The 14,180-nt window shown below is 39.9% G+C and overlaps 1 protein-coding gene across 1 annotated transcript in view; it reads left to right on the top strand.

Annotated features, from left to right (window-relative positions):
* Window positions 1-295: 295 nt before the first annotated feature.
* impact (impact RWD domain protein) overlaps window positions 296-14,180 on the top strand; it is a gene marked incomplete at its 5' end in the record, with an annotated part of 29,294 nt that continues 15,409 nt past the window's right edge. Inside the window, 6 exons of the mRNA XM_016243794.1 lie at window positions 296-445; window positions 955-1,007; window positions 1,097-1,159; window positions 1,303-1,382; window positions 9,566-9,697; window positions 11,290-11,384. Coding sequence (XP_016099280.1) covers window positions 296-445; window positions 955-1,007; window positions 1,097-1,159; window positions 1,303-1,382; window positions 9,566-9,697; window positions 11,290-11,384 — 573 coding nt within the window. The remainder of the gene's footprint in view (window positions 446-954; window positions 1,008-1,096; window positions 1,160-1,302; window positions 1,383-9,565; window positions 9,698-11,289; window positions 11,385-14,180) is intronic.

Raw genomic sequence — 14,180 nt, 5'->3', positions numbered from 1 at the left:
TGTCTGTGCGTGTGTGTGTCTGTCTGTCTGTCTGTGCGTCTGTCTGTGCGTGCGTCTGTCTGTGCGTGCGTCTGTCTGTCTGTGCGTGTGTGCGTCTGTCTGTGTGTGCGTCTGTCTGTGCGTGCGTCTGTCTGTCTGTGCGTGCGTCTGTCTGTCTGTGTGCGCGTCTGTCTGTGCGTCTGTCTGTGCGTGCGTGCGTCTGTCTGTGCGTGCGTGTGTCTGTGCGTGCGTGTGTCTGTGCGTGCGTCTGTCTGTGCGTGCGTCTGTCTGTGCGTGCGTCTGTCTGTCTGTGCGTGTGTCTGTGTGTGTGTTGCAGATCGAGGAGATCGAGGCGCTGTCCTCCATCTACGCGGAGGAGTGGTGTGTGATCGATGAAGCGGCCAGAGTTTTCTGCATCAGAGTCTCGGATGACTCGCAGCGGCCCAGACTAACGCTCTGTTTACAGGTGTGACGTGTGAGAGTCGCAGATCAGACTTATGAATGTGCTAAACGTGACCCTGGAGCACAAAACCAGCCAAAAGGGTCAATTTTTCCCAAACTGAGATTTATACATCATCTGAAAGCTGAATAAGTAAGCTTTCCATTGATGTATGGTTTGTTAGGAGAGGACAATATTTGGCCGAGATACAACTATTTGAAAATCTGGAATCTGAGGGTGCAAAAAAATCTAAATATTGAAAAAATCAAATAATCATCTTTAAAGTTGTCCAAATGAAGTTCTTAGCCATGCATATTACTAATCAAAAATTAAGTTTTGATATATTTACGGTAGGAAATGTACAAAATATCTTCATGGAGCATGATCTTTACTTAATATCCAAATTTTTGGCATAAAAGAAAACCATACAATTGGCTATTGCTACAAATATACCGGTGCTGCTTATGACTGCCTTTGTGCTCCAGGGTCACACGTGTGTTTATGAATGTTTAATGTGTGTTTCTGTTTGTTTGAAGATCATACTTCCTCCAGAGTACCCGAGCTCAGCGCCTCCGATATATCAGATCAAGTAACGTTACGTCTGATTGCTTGCCGTTTGAGTTTTGTGTTGGGAACTGAATACGATGTGTGATTGACATGTTGTTTTTGTCCTGACAGCGCTGGCTGGCTCAGAGGAGCGGACCGAAGGACTCTGTCCAACAGTTTAGAGGAGCTGTATGTGTGAGTATGTGTGTCAGTGTGGCGTGAGTCTGCAGAGACTGCATGTAGAGCGTCATAACCGTGCACGTCACGTGTTATGAAAAACAAAATGTATTCAGTATAATTTGAGCCTTTTATTCTATCACATTATCTGTTATATATAGGGAGAATACAGGGGAGAGTATTCTGTACCTGTGGGTGGAGAAAATAAGAGAATTCCTCGCAGAAAAATCACAAAGTGCAGGTAAGAACTAATGCCGCTTGTGCTGAGTCAGCCTGAACTTTAGTTATCGTTATTGTAATTTCTCAATAATAATCAGTTGGTAATGAAAGTGGCTTTGCGGAATTAATAACTGTGCTGAAATGGGGTTGTACAGTAGGGGGCAGTAGATGAAATGTGATGTGAGAGGCTCAAATCAGTCTTTATTATGCAGGACTGATGCATATCTAGGGACTGTATAAATAGGGTGAGAAATGAGATGAAGTCGGTATTCTGTTCACAAATACACGTGAAGCATTAGACTTACCTGTTGCACGAACAGCTCATACGACCCATACACAAGGCGTTATTGCTTAATCTTAAAACCAGACAAGGAGAGGTCCACTAAAGTTGCGTCTTCTCATTACAGACACAGACTGCGGAGCGTTTGTGCTTTTGGATTTTGTCACAGCACCAGACGCTCCTTCTGTGAAATAATTGCCCTCTGTTTTAAAGCCCCACTAGGGTTTTGTTGTGTTGTTTTGAGCGCCACGCTGGAAGCACGCTCATTTTTGTGTAAAGTGAACTCTGGAAAGCGAGAGAATTAGAGTCAGGAGGGGAATCACGCTGTCATTTATTCCCTCCGGCTTTGAAGGAACTCGGCGTTCCACCGGCAGGTAATATAAAGAAGAAGAAAAAAAGCATAGGTGCTTGACATAGAGAAATCAAGCAAATGTTCGGGTCTGTGGTTTCATCAGCCCTTTGAAAAGAATAGGAGGCATACGGCATTCTCTGCGGAAGTATACAGGAAGGAGGCACAATTGAAACGGGTGCACGGGGCCTGCCGGCAATCAGGTACACGGCCTGTCATTAACCTAGAAGTAATAGACCCTTCAGCTCACGGAAAGCAGCCTCTTTTGATTGTTCGAAACTGGTAGGTGGAGAGCAGCATCTCAATAACCAAGGAAGTAATAAAAACTCGGCATAATCACGCTGTAAATGCTGGCAGAGTCAAGAGATTGTGGGGTGCAGATAAATATGCAGTTACAGTGCGTTGAAAAATATGGCTTGGATTGCATTTTTTTAGAAAACATTCATGCATTTAGCTGACGCTTTTATCAAAAGCAGTTTCCAAATGGGAATATACAAAGCATTTTATCATGTGTATATATAAAAAGATATATTTAGAAAAATGTAGCGGTGTTTTTTTAATCCATATAATGACAGTCAATGGGGTCCGAAGTCGTTTGGTTCCCAACATTCAACAAAATATCTAGCTGGCGCTTTTAGCTAAATTAGCTTCCAAATGGGAATATCCCAAGCAATTTATCATATATCGCAAAAGACGATATTTTGAAATATGTTCAAGCGTGTATTCCATCCATACAATGAAAGTCAGTGGTCAAAACCAGTTTCCAAATGAAAATATCCCAAACAATTTATCATAAATCACAAAAAAGAAAGAAAAATGTTTATTTATTTTGTCAATACAATGAAATTCAATGGGGTCAAAAGTTGTTTCCCAACGTTCTACAAAATACCTATATGGTGCTTTTATCAAAATTGGCTTCCAAATGGGAATATCCCAAGTAGGGCTGGACTATTTATCGAAAAGAAATTGAAAACAAAATTCTGAACCTCTAACCGACATAATTTTTCGATGTCAGTTATTGAATTTTTTTTTAATCCTGTTAATTCTTTCCCCTTAAAAACATACTACCGTGTGTGTAGTCAGCACTCTACGGACGTGTATGATTGTTGCACTTGAGTCTTTTGCAGCGTTTCGCACGTGAGTGGCGCGTTAAATAATTTAAACTTTTACACGCAGTAGAGCCACTCATCAATGTCAGTTCCAAAACAGTGGACCAATCAGAAGAATCCGGGGGCTTTTGTTTACAGTAGTAGGTTGGTATGGTAACTTTTTGCTTTTGCGATACGCCTTTTTAAAAGCCGTTTCCCATGACGATATTTAAAATGTATTTTGTTTGCAAGAAATACTGGATATGTTCTACTATTGACATGGTGATATTCATTTATTTTGTTTGTAAAAAAAAAAAAAAAAAAAAAAGGATTTATTTTCTATTTTTCCCCCAAAAAAATTTTTTGCAAAAAAACTGAAATTAAATTTTTTTTCATAAGACATCTTCATTTCAAGCAAGCTTTGATTTCAGATGTTCGAAATATTTAATAAATAACCATAAATAGATTGTTTCCTGTTGATAAGAAATGCACTCTTTCATTACGAAAAAAAAATCCCACGTTTAATAGTTGAGTATATTTACAGTACAAACCTTTAATGAACCATGAGGGCAAAAAAATAAAAATACAATAAGCGTTCAATAAGCGTAATCAAGGTAAAGTGTTCAATTAATGGAGGTTTAGGTTTTAGGTCATACTGTCCAGCCCTAAACCCAAGCAATTTATCATATATCACAAAAGAAGATATTTTGAATATTTTGAAGTGTTTATCCCATTAATATAATGAAAGTCAATGGGGTCCAAAGTCGATTGGTTCCTAACGTTCTACAAAATATAGCTTGCACATTTATCAAAATCAGCTTCCAAATGGGGATATCCAAAGCAGTTTATCACATATCACAAAAAAAGCTATTCTGACACATGTCACCGTGTTTATTCTGTTCATACAATAAAAGTCGATGGGTTCCAGAGTCATTCAGTTCCCAATGCTCTACAAAACATCTTACAAAGGTCATACTGGTTTGGAATGACTTGACAAACAAATTTTGAAGGTTAAACTGTGGTTGTGGTTGTAAATACTTGTGCCAACATCAGGTTACTTTTACGTTTATGCATTTGGTAGATGCTTTTTATTAAATGCATTCAATGTACACATTCTATCAGTTCTTGCTTTCCTTGAGAATCGAACCCATGACCTTGTTATTGTTAGCTTCATAGTCTACTTGTTTGAGCTACAGGAAGGTTCACTTCAGTGTGCTATAGTCATGATAAAAATAACCCTGTAGATACCGAGTGGGCGGTTGACAGGACCTCAGCACCTGACAGGATAATATCCCATGAGTCAGTACCAACAAGTCCAATCTCTGGATGGCAAGTTTCTACGTTCACACTTTTCCCTGCATATTGAAATTCTTGTGAATCGCCACACGATGCAAAATGTTGGGATGCTTTTCATTTGAGTAGCCCTGTCGCTCGTTCCCGTGTCATTTCTCCTCATTGTCCGCCTCAAATCTCTCTTGCCTTTGAACATAATGTTTGCCATAATTATTGCACGCCGGATATTGGATCCATGCCTTTGATCTAGCCATCTCAATAAAGTCGAATTGTTTGGATAAAATGAACACAGCAGCCTGCCGCGGCGAAGGTAGATGGTTTTTTTAAGACCACTCCTTCTCCCTCCTCTCACAGACCTCGGCGTTGGGGAGATCTATTCGTAATCGATGAAAAGACTTGTGCTGCCTTGACAGAACCTGTTAATATTTTTCACCAGGGCTCTAAAAGTTCCCATGAGGTCAGTGGCAAGTCCAAGAAGTGATCCTGATGGGTTTTGACACTCAGCTCGTTTGCTCGGCTCTTCTTGGAAGGGGGAGAAAATCTTTTATTTTTAAACCTTTTTAAAGGAGGGAATTTGCTTTGTTAGCTTGGGTCGATAACACTTTTTTTTTTTCTTTTCCCCCAAGTACAGTTAATCTGAGTGTAGAGATGTTTATCTGTTGCATAAATGTGCTGTAGGCATTTTTCTGCCACATAAAATGTCCCTATTACCCGGAAGCTCACAAGGTGTCCTGAGAAATCACACTCCATGACAGCCGCTGATTCCTTAAAGCGCAAAAGAAGAATCTTGCTGAGTGCTGGCTGTGCTTTTTATTTTTGGCTCAATCAAAAATGTGTAGGTAGTGGATTCCTGTCAATCATTTTTGCATGTTGGAGATTGGCTTATTTGGTTAGGAGGGAGACATTTTGAGAGGAGGCCAAGTCTGCAAGTGGTGAGCTTTTTTTTTCTTTTTACACATAATTTATCTGCATCCTGCTCGTAAGCATTTTACAGTATATCTGCATATTTCCTGTTGTTTGTCAGTTCCATGATCTCCCATCATATAGGAACATCTCATTAGTATCCCATAAAAAGCTCATAGTTGCAACGTTTAAGCATTTGATTTGTAGCTCTGTCTGCAAGTAACGTGCTACAATAGAAACTAATTACCCATTGGTGGTATAGATGCAAAAAATTATTGCAATCTACAAATAACGTCACCTGGTTATCAATTTTAAGTGTTACTTGTTACTTGTTGTTCCATACTAGTATGAGCAGTATGCATTTTAATCTAGGCTTATCACTGGTTAACGGTCAGACGATAGTCCACTGCCGTACGAATCCTTAAAAGCTATTGTTTTTGAAGGACAGCTCTCCCACGCCTTTCGCTGAATGTGATAATTGCGACTGAAATTATGTATGTATGTCAACGGTTTTAATATGCAAATGAGTTTCCATGAATGGCGCGCTCAAGAGGGAAATGGAGCTCCAACTGAATGGAGGGGAAAAAATGGAAATGGGCGCGTGACTAGCTGTCCTGTTCGTTAGCCAAGTCCCATTAATTATTTTAAGTCTCGCCTTGCCACGAGGTCTTCGTAAGGTGCCACACTCCATAAACTCAGATGTAGAAAGAAGGACACTCAATTACAGGCGTGTGGGTTGGCGAACGTATCAGATCTTGCTTCATTAGAACCCTTTAATAGAAACAAAATTACATGTTTGTAGACGTAACACAGTTCGAGTGATACGTCTTGAAGAAGTGCAGCTTTACTGGCAAATGGTTCAAGGTGACAAAATTAAATGATGGTAATCAGGGATGTAATCACAGTGCTAAACAGACCTTCTGATTTGACCTTCACCCATCAGTAAGCATTCTGCACGTTGAGTCTTGACATCCTATAAAGACACCTGGATACACGAGACGCATCCCTGCTGACAAAATCAATCTGGAGATGCAGTGCAGACGGTGATCCACTGCAAGAGCACCTACTAGAAACCATGAAACTGTGTGACCTCAGGCAGTTTAATTGCTGCATGAATGCAGGATATTGCTGGTCTAAAGCCATTTTTCTTTACACTTTCATTGTTGTTGTTGGTTAAAGGATAAGTTTACCAATTTTCAACCAGCTTTGTATTGTAACAATGTCTGTAGTAGAGGAAAAATGAACTGTGTCGTCTTTCTCCTGCACCCAGATATCAGTGTTTATTTGTCAGCAGAAGTCTGTAGGATGCAAAAAGCATAATTTGGATCGACTTCTTGAGGAGAAACAGGATATGATGTTGCTAAATAATGAGTTTTTACATCGATCTGTTTTTCCACATGTGTCATTATTCTCTTCATTAGGCCGTTGTAGGAGTCATTACACTGCAGGGCCGTGACACCATCAGAAATTTGTTGGAGGCCTGTGATTTCCAAAATCTGTCTCAGGTGACAATTGTGGCCTGAATTTTATGTACCTGGCTTAAGTTAGGTTAGCTCGTCGTTCGGAGTAACCAGTGCCCAGAAACCCTCTAAAAACAATAGCTGCCTAACTAGACACCAGCTAGCCACCGTAAATAGTTTTTTGGGAGGGATTTTACACGGGTCCCATGAATTCAATTTCTGATGTAACTAGTGTGTGCAGATTTAAAAAGATTTGTCAAAGAACCTGCATTCAGCATGTCAAGCAAATTGGAAGCAATTGACGACAGCGACCTTGTGTTGTTTACTACACCGTTCATTTAACTCTCAATCTCGAGATCACGACTTCGACAGGTTGCCCTTGTCCTACAGAGAATCTGTCTTTTGAATGATTCATTAGTGTTTTGAAGAAACGAACGCCAAAGTTAAATCAAGCCCTTGATTACCTGTTTTGAACATCTGTTTCGTTCAAACTTGATTTCCTTTGTTTTCAAATGAACGTTTCGGCTTTGACGACTCCGTGTGCATTTCCGAAACCCCATTGTTTCGCTGTGATGTGCTCAGTGTGCGTGCAGTTGTTTCTTTTTTGTAGTGTGAATATTACATTAGCGATGCTAATTTGTTCCCCCCACACGTTTTGGTAAACAAACAGGCCTAAATACACCCGGCTCCCAATACACGGCTCTCGTGCTTGACGGTGACGTCACTTCGGAAGAAGTAACTTAATCTAATATCAAACTTCAGAGGGATGGTAATTAGCGTCTTCCCTCATCAACTGAATGATTACAGGCCTAATACTCGACGGTGTCATGAAAAGTAATTATTCAGATGAGATGCTAGTTACAGCAGGTTGTGCGGTGAAGGCCCCTCAGAGAGATCAAAAGGTTGTGTTTTTATATATATTTCCGCGGGGCATGAATATTCACGTCTGACACTGAAAGGTGGGGGTGGTTGAGGAGAAATGGAAAGCAGTCAAAGGTCGTTAAAGCTTTGGAACCAGTTAAATTTTGACGAGCTATAATTAAATTCCCATATTGATTTGCCTCAGATTTACTGAACTAAACGGGGAAGAAAATCCAAGCGCACCTCAGCAGTTTCAGAGGTATTTTCTGATGAGATCCCTCAGGTGTTTGTTTAAAGATGAGCTTGAGGTTAATTTTGTGGTCAGAAGGGTTGTAATATGTGCTTAACTATACTGACCAGGTTATGGCAACAGTCATGAAAACCTGCAAGTGTTAGGGAATTTAAAATGTGTGGTTTCCAGACATGGAATAGTCATTGAAATCCTTGAAGTCACTGAAATTTCAAGGTACTTGGGAACCCCGAAAACCAATTCTCCCATTGAGATGTGTTCAGATCTCAGGATGTTTTTGACATTTGTACGTTGACATTTAATTGCAACCACTTGAACTTTCAGAAAGTGGTCTACTTCCCACATTTCGGTGCATAGCAAGATATTTTAAAGAGGTTTATTTGGTTTGATGTAGAACGTCAGCATTATGATCAAGCAGAAATCTCTGCCAACCGTCACATAATGCAATTAATATTCATTATCCGAGCCACATCTGGCACAGAGTTTGTGTGCTGAACAAACTTACTGAGGACACAAGATGTGAACAACAGAGAAGTCTTCAGCAAAAATAAGCACTTTTTTAAATTCACAAAGCTTTAGGTCTAATCATTGAACTTGGCGTTTAAGCTTTCAAATAGTGTCTCATATGAATGTCAGCTAGGCATTTAAAACCATATCGTGCTTCTGAAGAGAGGCTGATGAGATTTATAATGTCTTCCCTCCCACTTTTCCCATTGTTCCGACGCCCCTGATGCCAAGACCTAGTACCTGACAGGGCATACAAATGAAAATCATCCCTAGCGATCTCTGAAAAGGGATTTGGAAACTTGTTGAGCCTCTATGACCATGGAAATGAGGATGTCAAGGAGATTCCTTGGTGGAATGTGTGGGAAAGCTGTTTTTATCACTGAATATTAATGCCGTACTTCAGAACAGCTGGAACGGCTGATTGCGACTTAATTTAGTTCTCATTTAGTTTCTCGTTTCAAGATTCCAAATGACATATGGAAAACGACTGCCAGTGATTTGAGTGCGAATGTGTCGTCTTTAGCGTATACTCTTAAAAATAGGTCCCAGAAAGGGGTATTTGCAGTGATGCCATAGAATAACCATTTTGGGTTCCCAAAGAACCTTGCAGTGAACAATTCTTAAAAGAACCATTTTGAAGAACATATTAATAATCTAAATAACCTTTTTCCATTATATATATTTATATATATATATATATACATATATAAAAAACTTTGTCCAATGGAGAGTTTCCATGGGCGTTAAATGTTCTCCATTGAACCACAGATGCCAATAAAGAGCCTTTTGTTGCATTCAGTTTACATTCAACTGCTGTTGTTTAATGAATGATACTCTTTGAGATGTTTCCATGCATTATTTATCTTAGTTGCTTTGAAATCTTGATGGAAGTGCACTTTGACCCTTCAAATTATATTGTGGGGTGAAACAGTGCAAGTATGTGTTGTTTCAAAAGAGACGTTAAGGACTATTTGCATTCAAGTATGTTTGATCAATTAAAGAAACTTGTGGGAGAATGTCACTGACCTTTCTTTATTTACATCTTGAGCACTGTTTATTTGAATCATTATATATAATTTAATAGAGTAAAATGCCTTGCATATTGCATTGCATGTCCTTGGCGTCCTTGCTGATTGACTGAAATGTGCAATGGTCTGTAAAATTATTAGTTTTCACCACAGTGCATTGCCCTGCGCATGTATCTGTGTTTTTAGATGGACCAGAAATGGGTAAGACGGTGACAACAGAGGAAGAAGCTCATGACTACGACGAGGACGATCTTCCAGACTACAGCATGCTAAAACTCGCCAACCAATCAGCTCAGCTCCTCTCCAGTGCTTTTGATGGTATGTTCCAATATATTGACATTCATTTCCATACTCCAAAGGAATTCCTAAAGAGAGAAACACTGGGTCTTAATTACTAATAATTGCTTGTAGGGATGCACCGATACCACTTTTTCCAGAACGAGACCGATATTTTTGGTACTTGCCGATACCGAGTACTGATACCTGTATTTTCATTGCATTTGTAATTTTTTTAAATATTGGGTACAGAAGTGACGTGACATGTGGCCAAGTATGGTGATCCATACTCGGAATTAGTGCTCTGCATTTACCCATCCAAAGTGCACACACAGCAGTGAACACACACACACCGTGAACACACACCCGGAGCAGTGGGCAGCCATTTTTTGCTGCGGCGCCCGGGGAGCAGTTGGGGGTTCGGTGCCTTGCTCAAGGGCACCTCAGTCGTGGTATTGAAGGTGGGAGAGAGTGCTGTACATTCACTCCCCCCACCTACAATCCCTGCCGGTACGAGACTTGAACCCGCAACCTTTGGGTTACGAGTCCGATTCTCTAACCATTAGGCCACGACTTCCTGTGTGGCCGACAGAATATGTATAATGTTAGTTAGCACACGTTTGTGTTGGTGCAGAATGAGAGGGACATGTATAGTCTAGCGCATTTCACACAGGCTAGATTCGCTTTAGCCATAAAAGTCGTGTATGCTTGACATTTAAAATAAATGTTGTTTATAGTTAATGCCCCAATATTACCAGTATACCACTGGTACCAGATGCACTGATACCAGTATCGGTATCAGTGCATCCCTAATTACGTGGATTATCTTGTATTTGTACGCACAGGACAACGTCTTGCAAAACTTGAACTCGATGAATTTGGAGTATTCTAAATGAGCAACTGCATGCCCAAGGTTTAAGAAAAAATCTTGATTTTTATGGCCTTTCGTCAGTCTCCACAAACATATGATACTCTCTAAAGACCAGTCTCATGACTCAAGCATGTGCTTGCTGTGTACGTATGGTTTCATACATTTTTCCGTAAATTTTGAATGCATTTTAGTGTGAAAGTTAATGGTGAAGCATGATTTGTTCGCGAAAACATTAATGCACAGATTTCAGTGTATGCGTATATTTGGGCCCTCTGGCTACCAGTATGATTACATGTGTTTATAGCGCTCAATAATGGCCAAACCATCCTATTTTGGGGTAAAATTGGAAAAATAATTTTTTCCAGTGTACAGAAGTTTACAGGAGTTTTTTGTTGTTAATTTGTTGCAAAAAACACTTTGATGTGCCAAGCCATCAGAACCGAAAACCGTGGTTAAAAACCGAGGTATGTATTGAACCGTGAGCTAGCCGTATTGTTGCATCCCTAGCGTATACATGCTTAGTAAATGAGACCCATTGTCCGTGACTCGTTTTATTTTATCAACACGAAATAGTTTAGATCATGAAAAGTGGGAAGTTCTGCAAGCACTTGAGCTTTGAGAAAGTAAAGTGTCAGGTCAGGTTCAAAGTACCGATGACAGGCACATCTTGTGTAAAGCGATCCCAGTTAATTAGTCATTAGTGGCTCGCCAGTCATTCAAAGGACTGCTTTTATTTGCTTTTGTTGTTTGTTTTTTGTTGTAGATGAAGAGTTGCCACTGATTAAACACGGGGAGACAATCACGGATAGACGGAGCACGTTCCAGCCTCATTTAGCCGCGGTGGTGACTCCTAAACAGGTGTGAGTCATTACCCATGTTCCCTGAATCAGACTCTGTGTGCCAACTAAACCATTTTTTGCCAAAGATATCAGGCCTGCAGAATCTGTGTTTAATAACAGCCGTCATTGTTTCGCATATCAGCGCTTGACACCGTTTTTGAAACGCCGATCACTCCGGTCTCTAGTGCCCTCAGGGCTCGCTTTCGTCTCTTTTTAACTTCTGGAGTTCACTGTCGAGTCCCTCCCCCGTGTGTCAAACAGACTCTTGACGTGTCTGGAAGTATCGGCGTTCACCGTGCCCAGCTGGATGTATGGTGTATGACTCATGCACACCTGCCTCTGACGCCACGGCTCTTGCCACATTATTACAGGCTGCATCTAAACCTCTCTTCCCCAAACTTCATTGTCTTCCACATTCCACGTCGCGGTCGTTTTTAATGAAAATTGGCTGCACAGGTGTCGGCATTGTGCATCAGTTACAACACGCTTGATACTGCGAATGTTGCGCGACAGAAGAGCAGCCGTCTTGAATGACACTCTGCCCTTAAGTAAGACGTTGACATTTCCACCACTTGTTCATACATAAACCAATTTCCTTTGTGTGATTGACAGTTTGAAGCCAAACGCTGACTATTTACGTGTTCAGCCTTCCGCCGGCTTTATATGAAAGCAAATGCATTTGTGAAGCACACAGTGGGTTTATGAACCCATATAGCTGGTGTTTTTAAGTGCTGGAGTGTTTATTGAACTGCTAAATAGAGGTAGATGTGTTTACGTTTTGGCTACTTTGTAATTCTGGGTGGTTGCTAGGACGGTGCGATGTGGTTACTAGGGGGTTCCGGGTGTTTTTAAGCATGTTGCTGTGCATTTACTAGGGCATTCTGGGTGGTTTTTAGTAAGTTGCTATGCAGTTACTGAGGTGGGTTTTTTTTTTTTTGCATGTTGCTATGCAGTTACTAGGGTGTTCTGGGTGAATTTTTTTAGTGCTTTGCTATGCAGTTACTGGGGTATTGTTTTTTTTCTTTCTTTTTTTGCATGTTGCTATGCAGTTACTAGGGTGTTTTTTAGTAGTTGCTATGAAGTTATTCTGGGGTATTGTTTTTTTTATATGTTGCTATGCAGTTGCTAGGGTGTTCTGGGTGTTTTTTTATACGTTGCTATGCAGTTGCTAGGGTGTTCTGGGTGTTTTTTTATACATTGCTATGCAGTTGCTAGGGTGTTCTGGGTGTTTTTTTTATATGTTGCTATGTAGTTACTAGGGTGTTCTGGGTGAATTTTTTTAGTAAGTTGCTATGCAGTTACTGGGGTATTGTTGTTTTTTTTTTCTTTTTTTGCATGTTCCAATGCAGTTACTAGGGTGTTTTGGGTGTTTTTTAGTAGTTGCTATGAAGTTATTCTGGGATATTGTTTTTTTATATGTTGCTATGCAGTTACTAGGGTGTTCTGGGTGTTTTTTAGTAAGTTGCTATGCAGTTATACTGGGGTATTGTTTTTTATATGTTGTTATGCAGTTGCTAGGGTGTTTAGGGTGGTTTTAATAATTGCTATGCAGTTACTATGTTTTTTTTTTTTGCATGTTGCTAGGGTGTCCTGGGTGTTTTTTAGCTTGTTGCTATACAGTTACTTGGGTTAAAGGTACTTTTAAAGGTGCTTTTTCCATTAAAGTGAATTTAAAACTGATCAATCACTCAGTGCTGCGTAGCTGGGCTAGTCAAGATATTTTTTTTATGAATATTCAAACTTTTCTGCTTACTCCATTTGAGCATTTAGAGCACAAAACAACAATTGTTTTTACTGCTTAACCCTTATTTTACACTTTGAGGAAATCAGTCAGTGAATAACTTATTGTTCCCATTTAAAGTGAAGATGAAACATGTACCTTACAGTTCTTGAAAATGTCTTTTTGCTGAATAGAGTGGCATGAGGCGTAATTATGTCTCAATATCAAGTTAATCTGTCACACCGTATTTTGTTCACATTGTAAGTGTGGTGAGCACTGAATCTTGTTATTTTCTTTAATGCCGTGTCTTTATGCGCAGGTGTGTTTAAAGCATTTGCAGTTACGAACATGAGATGATTTTCATTATAATACAGCTAATGCAAATGAGGAGCTTTATAAAAACTAGTTTGAAATCCCCCAGACAAGTGAGGAATTAAATTACAGTTCTTTGGTTAAATTAGACAGACCGAGTGCTTGATTAACGCCATCTGCTGTAGATGTTCACTCTTTAAAATTAATTCTGATGGAAGTGCATTTAATATAATTTTTTCTCTTATTTCTTTATTTCCTCTTTGTCTTTTTCTGATTAGCGTTTTCCATTATCTTTGCCTCTCAGGGCTCCAAAATGGATGTTGTTATTCATGTGGCTAGCTTTAAAATTAGCTTCATCCGTGCCGTAACTTTACTAAAGTCTGGAATACACTACACAAGTTTTGCACCATTTTACAGTCTGGACAATTCACTATTAGTTGATAAGTCAGAGCTAGTCAGCAGATTTATTAGAAAATCGCATAGTGTATGATGAGCAGAAACTTGGATTGTTTAGCGTCAGACTCTGACTCTATCCAGTCCAATTCATCAAACATGTTTGATATTTTGAGCCGATTTTAAAGGGGTCATATGGTGTTGCTAAAAAGAACATTATTTTGTGTATTTGGTGTAACGAAATGTGTTTATGCGGTTTAAGGTTAAAAAAACATATTATTTTCCACATACTGTACATTATTGTTTCTCCTCTATGCCCCGCCTTTCTGAAACGCGTCGATTTTTACAAAGCTCATCGGTCTGAAAAGCGAGGTGTGCTCTGATTGGCCA

The sequence above is a fragment of the Sinocyclocheilus grahami genome, unplaced genomic scaffold (assembly GCF_001515645.1).
Source record: "Sinocyclocheilus grahami isolate Dianchi unplaced genomic scaffold, SAMN03320097.WGS_v1.1 scaffold701.1, whole genome shotgun sequence".
Lineage (NCBI taxonomy): Eukaryota > Metazoa > Chordata > Actinopteri > Cypriniformes > Cyprinidae > Sinocyclocheilus > Sinocyclocheilus grahami.
The sequence above is the reverse complement of the archived record's forward strand: the minus strand, read 5'-3'. Positions and strand labels throughout refer to the sequence as shown.